The 16,574-nt window shown below is 36.2% G+C and overlaps 1 protein-coding gene across 1 annotated transcript in view; it reads left to right on the top strand.

Moving 5' to 3' along the window:
• DNAAF6 (dynein axonemal assembly factor 6) overlaps positions 1-11,767 on the top strand; it is a 32,028-nt gene extending 20,261 nt beyond the window's left edge. Inside the window, 3 exon segments of the mRNA XM_033201372.1 lie at positions 7,320-7,371; positions 7,374-7,404; positions 11,577-11,767. Coding sequence (XP_033057263.1) covers positions 7,320-7,371; positions 7,374-7,404; positions 11,577-11,706 — 213 coding nt within the window. The 3' untranslated portion in view covers positions 11,707-11,767.
• Positions 11,768-16,574: the final 4,807 nt, after the last annotated feature.

Here is a 16,574-nt window from a genome sequence, read left to right as displayed (position 1 = left end):
CCTTGCATTCATCCATTCATTTACTCAACAAATATTTATTGAGTGCCTGTGATTTGCCACCAAGTATTTTATAAAAACTCTCATGAACAATGATAAGCTATAGGAAAATGAAGAAAAAAATTAAAGGTGATGGGTCTCTGTTTTGAAATTATAAAAATATTTACCTCTGACGTATAAAAATGTAGAGGCATGTATTGTCCAAAACTAGGGCAAAAAAACAGTAGGTCATCTTTTTAATTGATGGGTAAATTTTTCTTTTCTTTTCTTTTCTTTTTTTTTTTTTTTTTTTTTTTTGAGACAAGGTCTCACTCTGTTGCCCAGGCTAGGGTACAGTGGTGCAATCTTGGCTCACTGCAACTTCCACCTCCTGGGTTCCAGCAATTCTCCCACCTCAGCTTCCTGAGTAGCTGGGATTACAGGTGCATGCCACCACACCTGGCTAATTTTTGTATTTTTCCTAGAGATGTGGTTTCACCATGTTGGTCAGACTGGTCTCAAACTCCTGATGTGAAGTGATCCACCCACCTTGGCCTCCCAAAGTGCCAGGATTACAAACGTAAGCCACTGTGTCTGGCCAGATGGATAAATTTTGATAATGCTACCATTTTGAAACAGTCCAGTACTATATTACCATATCTGTCATTTAAAAAATAGTTCACAGATGCATGACTCCTCTCCCATCACAGGAGTCGAGTCGTCAGAGGCCTCTTATGGCTTTCCACAACTTGTTGTCCCATATTTTTATGGCCAGTTTATGCAGGCACCCCATAAGCCTTTTTCTCAACATATTACCATACCTGGCTTTTTAAAAATAGTTCATAGATGCATTACTCCTCTCCCATCACAGGAGTCAAGAGGTAATGTTCTAAATATAGAGGATAGCAAACAAAACATAAACATCACTGCCTTCACAGAGCTTACCTTATTGTGGAAGGGATAAATAAAATGAACACATAAATTGTATTGTATATTAGAAGGTGAAAATGCTCTGCAGAGAAAAGGAGGAGGAAGTGACAGGGCATACTAGAGTTGGTGGTGGCTGAAATTTTTAATAGTGTGGTCACAAAAGCCTTCACTAAGAAGGCAATATTTGAGTGAACACCTGAAAGAGATGAGGAAGTGAGGTTCCAATGTTAGAAAGGTTTTTTTCTTTGAGACAGAGTCTTGCTCTGTCACCCAGGCTGGAGTGCAGTGGTATGATCTTGGCTCACTGCAACCTTGACCTCCTGGACTCAAGTGATCCTCCCACCCCAGCCTCCAAGCAACTGGAAGTACAGGCATGCACCACCATGCCCAGCTACTTTTTATATTTTTTGTAGAGATGGGTTTTTGCCATGTTGCCCGGGCTGGTCTTGAACTCCTGAGCTCAAGTGATCTGCCCATCTCAGCCTCCCAAAGTGCTGGGATTATAGGTGTACACACTACACCCAGACTAGAAAGGTTAATCTAAGTGTATATTTAGAATACCAAGATTTAAGACAGGAGGTAATCTTAGAAATATCAGTAAAGAACAAGTAACTATTCTTAGAGAAATCAGGGGAACTGTCCCAGGAATTAGTAAACGATTCCAAGTAATAGGTGGTATAGCGTAAGAACATGAGTTTTTACGTTGTATATATTTTAGGTGTAAAACATGATGTTTTGATATACATATTCTCAGTAAAGTGATTACTATAGTCAAGCTAATTAATGTATTTATCATCTCAGGTAGCATCTTTTATGTATGTGGGGGAAAGAGCACCTAAAATCTACTCTTTTAGAAGATTTCCACTACTTGGTATAATATTAACTATAGTCCTCATGCTGTACCTTAGAGCTCTAGATTTATTCATCCTAAATAACCCAAGTTTCCATCCTTTGACCTGCATCTCTTCATCTCCCACCTCACCTCTAGTAACCACCATTCTTCTATTTCTATGTATTAGATATTTTTTAGGTTCCACATTTAAGAGAGATCATGCAGTATTTTTCTTTCGGTGTCTGGCATTTTTCACTTAGCATAATGGAGGACATGAGATTTTTTTTTTAACTGGAAGTAAAGGACAGGCCCAGTGTTATAAAGGGAATGGGAGGAAAAAATAAAAACAGGCACCAACTGAGAAGACTATAGGGAAAGCAGTGTAGTCGGGGAGATCCAGATTTCAGTTAGATTAAGAAATTGAGAATATTCAAAGAGGCTTAAGAGGTAAGGGATGATGTACTATGTATTCCAGAGGACCTAATGGAAAAGGCTCAGGATTTGATAATGGATGGAAAATGGAGACATAATAGGAGATATGAAGTTCCATATGGTAGTTATGTGATAAGGAATGATTTGGGAGTCTGAGACTTCTTATGGTTATTGACAAATAGAGTTAAAAGTGTAATGAATTTAGTTATTGTGGTCTCAAGACAGGTAGTGGTGGTGAGGCTATGATTATTTGGGGGAGAGGGTGAGTGCCAATGGAGATATGGATGCCTATAGATGAATGTTCGTGAGTTGAGCTTACTCTTGACTCCTGTGATGGAGAGGAGGTATGCATCTATGAACCATTTTTTAAAAAGACAGGTATGGTAATATAGTACTGGACTGTTTCAAAATGGTAGCATTATCAAAATTTATCCATCAATTTAAAAACATGACCTACTGGGCCTTTGCCCTAGTTTTGTACAATACATACCTCTATATTTTTATACTTAAGAGGTAAATATTTTTATAATTTCAAAGCAGAGAGCTAATGCCTTTAATTTTTTTAATTTTACTATAGATTACCATTGTTCATGAGAGTTTTTATAAAATACTTAGTATGGCTGCAGTGGAAAAAAAATCTCATACATGTTTGTATAGTTAAACAACGGGAAATTAAACAATTAAAGCAATTCAGAATGAAATCTACCCAAACTTTTTCTGTTAATCAAAATTTCCTAATATTGTTAAGTTTCAAATGGGAACTCAAATAGTCTTCTTTCCTAAGAATCAAATGTGCAAGGAGTGGTTGCTGTATTTCTGTCAAATGGAAATATTCTTATAATATCTAGAACCCATAAATAAATTAATTTAGAATGTCTTCCAAAGTGTCAGTCCAAACCCTTCAGTGAAGCATCTTCACTGAAATATCAGTAAATAGTGCTGGCCAAGTTACATACAAGATATTTTTTACTGTTTCTTCTCATCGTGGTGATGAAGTGACAGTTCAAGAGGAAACTTAGAATGGATGACTTCCATGGAACACCTGCCATTTGGACTTCCCCTGTCAGTTTTCAAACATCTTATAATATGATCATAGACATTTATCTGAGGAGCTGAGAAGCCTGTTAATCACTTACAAATTATAGGAATATGACCTTTCAGGAACCATCTTGTCATATAAATCTCTCGTAAGAACAAGACAAGAAAGAAGAGATTTGAAACTCACAAGAATAATCACTCAATAATGACTCCCCTAGTAAGTCAGCCCTCTTACAACACATAGAGGATAATAAATGAAGGCCAAGGAAAATGATTTGCAAGCACTTTAACCTAGTTTTACCTCTCTTGAGGGAAACCTCGAAGTACATTCCCAGAGAGAGACTGAGTACTTTTTACTACTTGCCTGAAGAGAAGCTGAAAGTGGGAAGAAGGGATCTCACAAACCTTAAATATAGGCTTTTTTCCTGTTACTTTTTATTTATAAGGACAGAAGGCAGATATTTGAAATAAAGTTAGTGATGGATACTGGGGTAACCAGCTTCCAGTATGGCACCCAATAATTCTCACCTCCAGATATTCTTCTCTTTGTGTAGTTCTCTCCCATATTGAGTAGGGCTAACCTGTATAATCAATAAGATTTTTTTTTTTAATGAAAAAGTGTAATTCATGAGGCTACATTCTAAAAAAGGTATTGCTTCTGCCTTTATCTTTTGGATCCTTTACTCTGGGGAGAATACAGCTGTTGTATCCTAGGGACACTCAATCAACACTATGGAGAAGTCCGTGTGGTGAAAAGCTGAGGCCCCTGACAAACAGCCACATCAGTGAACTATCTCAGATGCAGATCCCCTAGCCCTAGTCAAACCTTCAGATGTCTACAGCCACAGCCAACATCTTGACTACAGTCTCATAATAGAGCCTAAGCCAGAACCATCTAGCTAAGCCATTCTCAAATTCCTTATCCATGAAAACGTGGGATAATAAATGTTTATTGTTGTTTTGAGTTATAAATTGGGGGGGAGGTATAATTTGTCATGCATAATAGATAACCAGTAAACAATAAATAATAAGTGGCTGGGCATGGTGACTTACACTTGTAATCCCAACATTTTGGGAGGCCAAGATGGGAGGATCACTTGAGCCCAGGAGTTTGAGATCAGCCCGAGCAACATAGCAAGACCCCATCTCTAAAAAAAATAAAATAAAATAGCCAGGTGTAGTGGTGCACACCTGTGGTCCCAGACACTCAGGACACTGAGTCGGAAGAATTGCTTGAGCCCAGGAGGTCGAGGCTGCAGTGATCCATGATCACACCACTGCACTCCAGCTTGGGTGACAGAGTGAGAGCCTGTCTCAAAAATAAATAAATAATTTTTAAAAGTAACAGAAGCAGAATCTAAACATAAGTTTGATTTCAAAGGTTAAGTTCCCAAAAGGTTAAAAGTTTCCCAGTGAATTTTTAAAGTTTTCCTTAGTTTACCTATTAAAATAACTTATTCTTTAAAACAAATTCGATTTGCACCCTGTGTAAAGAAAGGAACATCAATCCCTTTAAATTGTTTGGTCAGTGACATCATCCTACATTTACTAATGTTTAACAAGTTAGGTCTTGAGCGCAATCAGTTAGAGGTCAATTAATATCCATGTCTATATTCCAGGTATTTGTTTAAAGTATTGCTGAAGAAATCTCATGCATGTGTCAGGAGTTGTTTTTCTGTTAAGATTCCTCATTGAGTCTTTTGTCTTGCAAGACATTAATGTGTGCGATTCCACCTAATTTGTCCCTTCTCTTGTCTCTACTCTGAAACCACTGTAGTATATAATTTTAATTTCCTTAAGAAGAAAAATTAGTGAGTTGTTTCTGAATTGCCCTTCACTAGAACAGCAAATGATTTTAAGAACCACTTTAAAGTTCTACCCAGAAATTGTATTTAAATTTTGCATGTCATAATTTTTTCCTTTCTCAATTGGCATTTTAACCCTGGAAAAATAATATTTTGCCATGAAAATTCTAAACATTTCAGACTAAAGAAACAAATATTTGTATCTCTTCTTTGAGGTGACATGAGTTAACATGTGACGTTAAAGAAGATCTCAATTTGACCATCAGACATGAGTATTACAGTAAAAGTGGGTGGAACTTTCTTTGTCGAATGGAATGCTTATTTACTTTGAGGCAGAGCATCTATAACTACCCCCTGAGAACCGTACATCTCTCACTTGTAGCATCTCTGATTATGAAGATCCGAATTTTCAAAATATAAATTAGGAGGCAGTTTTTTTTTGAGTGAAAATGTTAACCATAGTATTTAGATAGTAGCACCTGTAGAGCTCTATTTACAAATCTTTGTTTATATACAGATTTAATAAAGTAAAATATAACTCACAAACATGTATTGCTCCAAACACATTATATTGCAAAAACACAATTGCCTACTTTAAGCTTCTTACAAGAAATCTCGATTTGTCACATTATTTATTTATTATGTATTTTCCTCATAACTTACTGCTTTCCCTCTGGCCATTAGAGCCATGAATTCACCAGATGTCCAATATTTCAAGTCTTCTATCTCATTTTGGAGAAAGCGTCATAATTTACCTGAACCTTAGGCTGCATTTTCATTTCTTTGTTTATGGAAACCATATGCCACGCTATCCTATATATAGACATCAACTTCCATCAAAAAGAGAAAGCATGTAGAGTAAGAGATAGACTTTGTGTTGTGTAAAAATACACATAGTATAAAATTTACCATTAGTGACATTTGGTGTATTCACGATGTTGTGCAACCATCACCAGTATCTAATTCCAGAACATTTTCATCAACCCTAAAGGAAACGCCATACCCATTAAGCAGTTACTCCCCTCTTCTCCATTTCCCCAGCCCCTAGCAACCACCAATCTCCTTTCTGCCTGTATAGATTTGCCTATTGTGGGCCGGGCGCGGTGGCTCACGCCTGTAATTCCAGCACTTTGGGAGGCTGAGGCGGGCAGATCACAAGGTCAGGAGATCGATACCATCCTGGGTAACACGGGGAAACCCCATCTCTACTAAAAATACAAAAATTAGCCGGGTGTGGTGGCACGCATCTGTAGTCCCAGCTACTCGGGAGGCTGAGGCAGGAGAATCCCTTGAACCTGGGAGGCAGAGGTTGCAGTGAGCCGAGATTGCCCTATGCACTCCAGCCTGGCAACATAGTGAGACTGTGTCTCCCACAAACAAAACAAAACAAAACAAAGATTTGCCTATTGTGGACATTTCATATAAATAGAATCCCATAATATGTGGCATTTTGTCCCTGGTTTCTTTCACTTAGCATAATGTTTTCAGGATTCATCCATATAACAGTACTTTATTCCTTTTTATGGCTGAATAATATTCCATTGTATGGATACAACACATTTTGTTTTGCTATTCATCAGTCGATGCACATTTGGGTTGCTTACACCTTTTGACTATTATGAATAGGGCTCCTATAAGCAAAACCATTATGTACATGTTTTTGTTTGAAAACCTGTTTTCAGTGTTCTTGGGTATATACCCAGAAGTGGAATTGCTGGGCCATGTGGTAATTGAGATGAGACATTTAAAATGAAATCTTACTAAACCATTAAGTTGTCCTTTTGGGGAGGTGGGAGTCATATTGTTATTTCTCTTTTGTTTTGATAACACGTGAACTCCCACACCTCCCTAGAAAATGTGGTATGGAAATTTATAACAGAAGACTATAAGATGGCATCACCAACTCATACCCAACATGAGAACTAAACATTTTTTTATACAAATTGCCAACTGATATAAAGGCAGTTGAAGGTCCCCAACTCTAACAGGTGTTCTGTTATGTACCTTCAGAAAATGAAAGTTATAGTCAAGTAACCAAAGTGTTTCTGTATAGCTTTGGAGCCAGAAACATTAGTCAGATTACGGGAGGTTGCCCTTGGACCACTCACTAAATTTCTCTGTTGTAGTTTCTCCATCTGTAAAATGGAGATAATAATCTCTGCTGCTCAAGATTGACATAAAGATAGGGCATAGCCTGGCACATAATTGACAGTAAATATTAGTCTCTTTTCCCCATATATTCTTATATTCTTCAACTTAATTGTTCTCCAAGATAACAGTATTTTTCTTCTCATTTTCTCTTTCAGGCTAAAATTAAACTGCCAAATACAAACCCTTCTGATATTCAAATTGATATCCAGGAACAATCCTTGACCTTCGTACTCCTCAGAAGTGAGTAAAACTTAGAACTGGAATAGTGTATTATAATATTAATGAGTCTTCAGTCAATATTTTTTAAATGTACATTTTGTATCACCCCTAAAGTCTGAAGAAAAGTGGAAAATTTTGTTAATCATTCAGATGTTTGATCTACATTAATATAAATATGTTTGGAAATACTTAGGCTTTTTTCTACTTTGCATCCATACATTTGGAGTGGGTTAATGCTATCAAAACACAATTCTTGACACTCAGATACAGTTTGTCTATCAGAAAAAAATAACTAGAAAACGCCATTAAGTTGTAAGTCTTATATGTGGTTTTTGTACATTGATTACATAAGGGAAGCAATACCTTTAAACTTTTTTCATTTTGTGGGGTTAAATGTGGGGTTTCTAAGGTTAAATTTGATTATTTTCATTTAAATCAACAAAAAGATCTTGCCATCAATTACTATCTAAATACCTCACTGCTTTGTGCACATCTTATCTGGATATAGAGCAGTGAGCACATATTGGTTCACTGCAGTGGTTCTAACTCTGTAACTCATGAACATTTCAAACTGGATTTGGGAGGCAGGTGGTTGCTGGCATGTTTTCTTCCTTCCATTATCAGTACCTATAATTCTCCTTTGCTAAACTTAGAACTTCAAGAAAATGACAAGGAGATCCCTCCTACAAAAGATTCCTATGTGTAAACAACCCAATATGTGTATGTAGCTTAATCTTGGCTTCTGTAGTAAATGCATTTAACCCAAAATGGTCTACATATAAATATATATCAAATATTTTCTCATTATTTATATCATTTCAAAAATGTATCCTCACAGAACAATCATCTCATGTTATAAAAATTATATTCACTATTTCTGCTGTTTACTGCAAGGAGTATTGTACCCTTTTTGTTGCATTTTATACACGAATTTACTCTTCCACATAACCTTTACAAGGAAAATTGGTTAAACGAACATTCAATCTTCCATGATATTTGCAAGCTTGTTAAGAGCACACACGTCTACACAATATGGAGTTAATTTCTGTTTCCCTAGCAGTTCTCACTGTCTGTGAGACTTTCATTTAGTGGGTTCTGATAGATATCTGTAATGACAGCAATGCCATAGCAGCTACCTAAAGATTGATGGAGACAGCAGAAATAGGGAATACAATTTTTATAACATGAGATGATTGTTCTGTGAGGATACATTTTGGGTTAAATGTACTTTTCCACATAGAACATGGGCTACACTAGGTCCTTTGGATCATAATGTACTTATATATTAAATGTGCAGTGCAGAGAGGTACCATCTCTTAAGAAAACCTGCTTAATTAAGATAGAAGACAGAAGACAGAATTAAGGTTTTTAATCATGTTTCCTGAATACTTGAGAATCCTTTAGAGCCATGCTTTTCTCTGAAATTGCATTATCAGGAATGTGTCTTGTTTTCGAGTTTATTGATATTCACACCTACTTTCTTTAGTTTCTAACTTTGACATCATATAACGCTATGTTTATCCAATCTGAGAAAGATTTGAGAGGACATTCTGTTCTTATTATCCATAAGGCAGAAACAAGCGAATTTATTTTAACTGAATTGACCAGTGGTTTCTGTCAAACAATAGTCAATTGCATTCAAATTATCAATAAAACCCAGGTATTTAGCATTATATAACCACAATAAATAAAGCAGTTTACCAAATTCTTCACTTTTTTCAATTGGTTGTTTTGGCATGTAGATTCGCAACATGGAGTAAATGGAGAGGAGGAAAGATGGGGAAAATTGGATAATTTACCATAATCTCTTACGTCTTCATATGAGATTTCATTATTTTTCTAAGTGAATTCTAAGAATTTCATAAATGAATACCTTGAATGTGATAATAAAAACACATTCTAAAGACAAATGTAAGCTAATTTTTGGTTGAGTGTTACTTTAGATTACTCACACATTTGCTGTGCTCCTTTAGTTCAGATTGGGAGTTGACTGATTTTCAAAGACTGATACCTAAAAAAGAAGTTTTCTAAATGAAATAATTGACTTGCAGCTCAGTAGCTATTTCTGCACTTTCTTTGAAAATAGTTATGTCTCTTTCAGTAAACCTTAAAAAGGTTTTTAACCCAGATATGTAAGTCAAATAATTTTGTTAATTATATAAGATAAAAATTTCATTATGCAAATATGCTGGGAACCAGGATGTCCTTTGCTTAAATCTCTTGTGAGTAACATCAACTTAAACTCTCTAATATAAATATAAGCATGTAAGTCTCTAAACTTGAGTTCACTGTAGAGATTTTTTTTGTATTTACATTCATGTATTATTGTTTGCATTTAATTTCTAATGAAAATTAACACTGGATGAACCTTTGATCACTGCCTAGACTATAACTTCTGAAAATGCAAATACATTGTCAATGTAAAAGTAGAGGTATTGGGTTTAAATGTTTGTTCATATCTTATAGTACTAATCTATGGTAATTATTCAAATGTTATTTTGTGGTGACCTGAATACTTGCTTCATTTATTTACTCACTCATTCATTTATTTATTCACTCAACATTTATAAAGTCTTCCACTAGACACTAAGGGAGCACTGAGATAAGATACATTTCTGTCCTTCAGTGAATTGTACATGGATAAGTATTTGGAGAATTTTTATTTTGTTTAAATATAAATCTCAGTACAGACAATAAGACAATAAAACAGGCGACGAAAATATTTCCCTTCTCCTAAGAGCCTAAATCAGTTGTACAGTTCTACTGTTCAACATTTTATTATGTGAAGCCATACTACTTAGAACTAGACAGAAATGCAGGCGTAGATGGATCATTCCAATGGCCACTAACTGTCTCTTTTGAATTTATTTCTCTCTGGACAGAGAAGTGCACATTATCATTGGAACTCCTTCTTCAGCTGATTTATAGTTGTCTTTTAGTGCAATGAAGCTACAATACTAAGCTTTGCTTTCTTTTAAAAGTGAATATATTATCATTTATAGAATAAAGTATAAAGGAAATCTAAGTCTAGCACAACCTATATTGTAAACAGCTTTAAAGGATGGACTCTAAACGGTTTTTGCACTCACTTTTTTTTTCTGAGATGCCAAATATTACAGTCTACATTAAAATGCATTGCCACTTAATGGCAATGTATTCAGGTGAAGGGTTTCTCCTACCCCACATGGAATGGAACAAGAGTCACAGAAAATTTATCCTTCAGGTTCCATAAATGTGTAATAAATACTTTTAATGAACCCAGTCTTCTGAACTTAGGTTTATGCAAAGGAATAAAGAAGGAATTGATTTTCAAGCGTTTTGTTTTCAAATACACACTAGTTCTCAATTCAAGAACCCAGTAAGTGCCCCTAAAAATACCATATTCCTTTACTTATTTGGATATTATACCTTCTAAAAGAGCATCCTGTCCACCTTTTATAGAGATACTCAGACCTTCTCTACTGAAAATGCAAGGTAGCAAGTGTTTCATGCATTTAATTTTCTTCCAAAACCAGCATGTGCTGACCCTATGCATAATTTAGATTCATGCCAATACAGCAGAATTATGGATGTCTCATCCCAGCAATGTATCTAAAGCATAAAACTATCCAGCAACTGAACCATAAACCACAAAATAAACCTAGCAATCTATCACAGGGAAGTTTTGTCAATGTGTAGTAGAAAGAATCAGAAGTAAGGAGAGAGAAGCACTTTCATTGACTTGGTATTGAAATCATTCCCAGCCTCAGTTTCAAACACTACACCCATGGTAGAGACTGCTTAAATCTATGTTAGCAGAAATGTTATAGAGCCATTCCAGTTTTCAAATTTGTATCCGTCGGCCATATTCCAACTATACATAAGTATGAGTGGCAACAGATCTGTCCAGCAAACTTAAAAGTTGCATAGTTCTATTTCTATGCCTGTAAACATAGCCTGAGACTATGTAAAATGAGGTCAATTCAGAGAAAAATAGGGGAGCCAAAACAACTGCTCAGATTTTTAAGTCCAAAAAAACTGGTATACTATTTGCATTATTTAGTCATATTTTTGATCCAATATTTACACTATCTAAATATTGGGGGGGTTTTGGTTTCTAACATTCTAGTGGCATATGTTGTTTGCGATTGTCTTATTGAAAGTGATACATCATTTTAGGAAGCTAAGGTTTTATTTTGTTGTTGGTTTTTTAGGAAGCTTTTGATAACTCTTCCTGAGCTGGTGGAATGTGCCAGTGCCAAGGCATTCTATATCCCGGAGACTGAAACTCTTGAAATCACCATGACTATGAAAAGAGAGTTAGATATTGCTAATTTCTTCTGAAACTGCATGAAAAAGATAAAAAGTGGTAAAATGGCATTGGTAACAATTAAAAAACTTTGAAAAAAAAGATTGTTTTCTATATTCTCTTTATTATTCTGACATATTTTGGAAAGGGACAAAATTCAATTCTAGTGATATTGTGACCATTTACAGTAATTTATATTACTCTGTTAGGAAATATGTTTCCTTGGCCGGGTACAGTGGCTCATGCCTGTAATCCCAGCACTTTGGGAGGCCGAGGCAAGCAGATCACTTGAGGTCAGGAGTTCGAGACCAACCTGGTCAACATGGCGAAACGCCTTCTCTAATAAAAATACGAAAATTAGCTGGGCGTGGTGACAGATGCCTGTAATCCCAGCTACTCCGTCTCAAAAAGCAAGCAAAAAAAAGGAAATACGTTTTCTCATATAAATAAACTATTCCATTTTTATAGTGATAGCTGAGTAGAATATTTACAGGTTTAAAAAGTTAGAATATTTCATGGTCAATTACATAATTGAAATATGATCATGAAATGGTTGGTCCACTTATTTCAGTAGTCTGAAAAACTTATACTAATTATTTACACTTACGCTATGATACAATCAGTTGCATAGCAATTGGTCATTATTATTACCAGAGAAGTTTATTTGGTTGCTTTTTCATTGATTTGATCAAATGATTTACAGTGTTCTCTGTTTAGGCTCTCACTATTGTTCTGGAATATGCAGGTAATAAATAGTTTGATGTACTGTACTATCAACATATTTACTTGAGTAAGGAACACTTTTGAGCAGACAGTATTATTTGGCTTCTTCAGTTGTGCTTTTAATGCTTGGATATAGTTAGGTTAAAAACATTTTTTATATGCACTAATAATTGTTAGCATTGACTTTTTGGGTACTGTGTTTATACGTAGTCAATTGAAATCCTTGACTTTAAAATAAATATAAAGAAAAGTGTGGCACACTTACAAATTCTGTTTGCTCCCATTTCCTATCTTTCTTCTTAAATGGACATTATCTATTTTAGGAATTGTCTCAATGTCCTCTCCTTCTTCTATACTGTACTGTTTATTTCAGAATTATTTATGAATAAATTATAAAGCTTGTGTGACTTTGCTTCATACATTATTGTGGAACTGTGGACTTATCAAGGAATAAATTTTGAAAAGATGAACAATGAAAAGATGTTCATCACGTCTATATGAACTATTAAGGGAATAAATACTCTAGCAGATATTTTCTAGAGTTAATTATATATGTACAACTACCAAGCATCTAGTTTGTGACTAGATGAAATGACGAAATAGAATGAAAAGACTGAGATTTTGGGGGAAAAAAATGGTTGTGTTACAACACTAAGCTCTTACAGAGAATTTGACATTTAAGCTACCAACACGACTTTCTTCTGTGGGGGCAAAAGTTGAGGGTGGGATTAACTGAAATAAGCTAGTGTCTGTGAATTTAGGTCCATAATGTTGCAGGACCTAAAGAGCGTCCTACTTTGCTTTTTTAGCATCTTTTTAAAAGGCTATATTTTAAAAATTTAAGTTGATGCCCCAAATTTAAGCTATGGGGCAAGTCTAAGCAGTAACTGTATTAGTCAGGGGTCTCCAGAAACACAGAATCAATAGGATAGAGAGAGATATATGGAAGGGAATTTATTAGGAGGATTGGCTTACCCAGTTATGGAGGCTGAGAAGTCCCACAACAAGCTGTCTGCAAGCTGGAGACCCTGGGATGCTGGTAGTGGCTCAATTCAAATTCACAAGTTCCAGAACCAGGGAAGCCAGTGGTGTAACTCTCAGTCCAAGGTCGAAAGCCTGAGAACTGGAGGGGATGGGGGTGAGAAGGGGAGGTGCTTGTGTCCAAAGGCTGGGAGCCTGGTGTTGTTGTCCAAGGACAGGAGAGGAAGAGTGTATCTCAGGTACAGCAAGGTGGATGAACATATTTGCCTTTTCTCTGTTTTTGTTCTCTCTGCACCCCCAGCAAATTGGATGGTACCCACCTACATTGAGGGCAGATCTTCCCAACCTAGTCCACTCAAACTCACACGCTAATAATCTTCTCTGGAAACATCCTCACAGACACACTGAAAAATAATACTTTACCAAGTGTTTTTTTTTTTTTTTTTTTGAGAAGGAGTTTCACTCTGTCTCCAGGCTGGAGTGCAGTGGTGCGATCTCAGCTCATTGCAACCTCCTCCTCTCAGGTTCAAGTGATTCTCCTGCCTCAACCTCCCAAGTAGCTGGGATTACAGGCATGCGCCACCACACCCAGCTAATTTTTGTATTTTTAGTAGAGACGGGTTTCACCGTGTGGGCCAGGATGGTCTCGATCTCTTGACCTCATGGTCCACCTGCCTCGGCCTCCCAAATTGCTGGGATTACAGGCATTAGCCACTGTGCCCGGGATCTAGGCCTTTCTTAATCCAGTCAAGTGGACACCTAAAATTATCCATCACAGTAATCAGTACTTTTTCTTCTCTAGAGAGAAACAGAAAGTTGGTGGAAAATGTATCTTTTTCCTATGTCCTGGCCCTAATTACAAAGACTATTCATACCCAAGTTGATTAAATGTGTACAGATTGTTCCCGGAAGAAGAGATAGAACATATCCAAGCCAACTTGAATTGGGCTTTGGTTATGTGGTATCGTATCAATTATACAATGAAACAGCTTTGAGAACAATGAAATGTGATTCAGTGACTTATATCCATCTAGAAATCATCCTGAGTCACTGTCCTTGGCTTCAGAAGTAACAACTATAGTAGTTATTTTGTTGTTTTGTTTTCAAACTAATTCACAGTGCTTTCTTCCCTTAGAGAGGAATAGTCCACTAAAGCAAATGGAGAAAAGAGAATACAAAGGGAAATTTATTTTGCCAGCATTTATTACTGAATCTTAGCCATTACCAGGAGAACTGGAAGTTAAGCCACAATTGTGGCATAGTGTAGGCTACATACACATCTCCTTCATGAACTCCTTTATCTCATTTTTTGTTCCATAATCTCCGGTAGCATTTGTGGGGATTCAATAATTCACTTATTCATTCATTCACTCATTTATGCATTCTTTCAACAAATATCCACTGAGCACTCACCACATGCTTAGCACTGTATTAGGTGCTGGGCATATAGATGTGGTCCCTGCTCTCATGAAGCAGACAGTGTAGCAAGGGAGACAAACAATAACCAAACAAACACACAAATATCTATGTTCAAATTACAATTGCTGCTGTGAAGAAACAGAACATGTACCTAGAGAATATCAGAGAACCAAACCTAGTCTGGGGAAGGGTAACAGAAAAGGGTTTCTTAAGGATGTAAGATTTCAGCTGAAAAATAAAGAATACCTGGACTTAGGTAAAGAGGATGTTGGGGGAAGGAGAACAGTAAGGTTTCTGGGTGCAAGGCGTAGCAAATATGAAGACCCAGGGTGAGTACAGCTTGGGGAGTTCCAGGAAATGAAAGTCAGTGTGCCTAGGGTAAACCTGGGGGAGGTCAACTAGAGGTAAGGTTGGAAATGTAGGCTGGAGCAAAGTCATGTAGAATCTCACAGGCTAAGGTTGGGAATTTGGAATTTATTCTAAGTGCTTGGGGGAAGAGAATATATTAGGAGGCAAGAATGGAAAAGGAGAGATAAGTTAGAAGGCTATTGCAATAGGGTAGGCAAGTTATTATTCTGTATGCTAGCCTAAATAAAATTCGTTATTGATTTTATTCTAATTAGAAAAAATACACAGTGACTGCTATGGTTTGAATATAGTATGTTCCCACCAAAACACATGCTAAGGCTTGGTTTTCAATGCAGCAATGTTGGGAGGTGGGGTCTAGTGGGAGGTGTTTGGGTCATGGGGGAAGATCCCTCATGAATAGATCAATGCTGTCTCACAAGAGTGAGTGCTCACTCTCATGGGATTGGATTACAATGCAAGAGTGGATTGTTATAGAATGAAGTTGCTCTTCATGTTTTGTCTCTTTGCACATGCCTGCTGGCCCTCCCACCTTTACACTGTGAGATGAAACAGCACGTGGCCCTCTCCAGAATCCAAGTAGATGCTGGGCCCATGCTTCTTGGACTTCTGACCATCAGAATCTTGAGCCAATTAAACCTCTTTATTATAAATTACCCAGTCTCAGATATTCTCTCATAGCAACTGAAAACAGAATAAGACACTGACATGCTCCAAGCAGGAAACTTTAAAAATAGAAAAGCTCTTTAAAAATGAAGCAAAATTTAAAATCACCTGTAAGCCAACAAACCATAAATAACCACTGTTACCATTTTGGTGCCTCTTCCCAACCTTTTATTTTCAATGTGTAACATTGATGTTATTTTTTCCCAAATGGGATGATATTGCACACAGTGGTTTTATAATCCACTTTAATTTCCAAGTGTATTCCTTTTTAAAACATATATTTTTTTCCTGAATTCTAATTGTATCGCATTGTGGTAAAAGAATGTGATAAATAATCTGTGTGTTTTAAAAGACAATATTGTGTAATTGTTGGGTACTGAATTCTACATATGTCAATTCAAGTTTTTTGTGTTGTTCACATCTTCTACATTCTTGATCATTTTTGGTCTGCTTTATCTGCCAACACTAATAGGTATATTAAAATTTACCACTGATTACAGATTTGTCAGTTCTCCTTGTAATCCTGTCCATTTTTGTTTATATATTTTGAGGCTATATTTTTGGGTACAGACTGATTTAGAATTGTTATATCTTCCTAGTGGATTACTCCTTTTATCAATAGGCTGTGAAACTCTTTAACCCTAATAATTGTTGTTTTAATGTATGTTTTGTTTACCATTAACATGGCTGTATCATTTTGGTTAGTATTTGTCAGGCATACTTTATTTTCTATCACTTTCCATGTTTT

The sequence above is a fragment of the Trachypithecus francoisi genome, unplaced genomic scaffold (assembly GCF_009764315.1).
Source record: "Trachypithecus francoisi isolate TF-2019V2 unplaced genomic scaffold, Tfra_2.0 Lachesis_group6, whole genome shotgun sequence".
Lineage (NCBI taxonomy): Eukaryota > Metazoa > Chordata > Mammalia > Primates > Cercopithecidae > Trachypithecus > Trachypithecus francoisi.
Note: the sequence above shows the minus strand (reverse complement) of the source record. Positions and strands in the feature narration are given on the sequence as shown.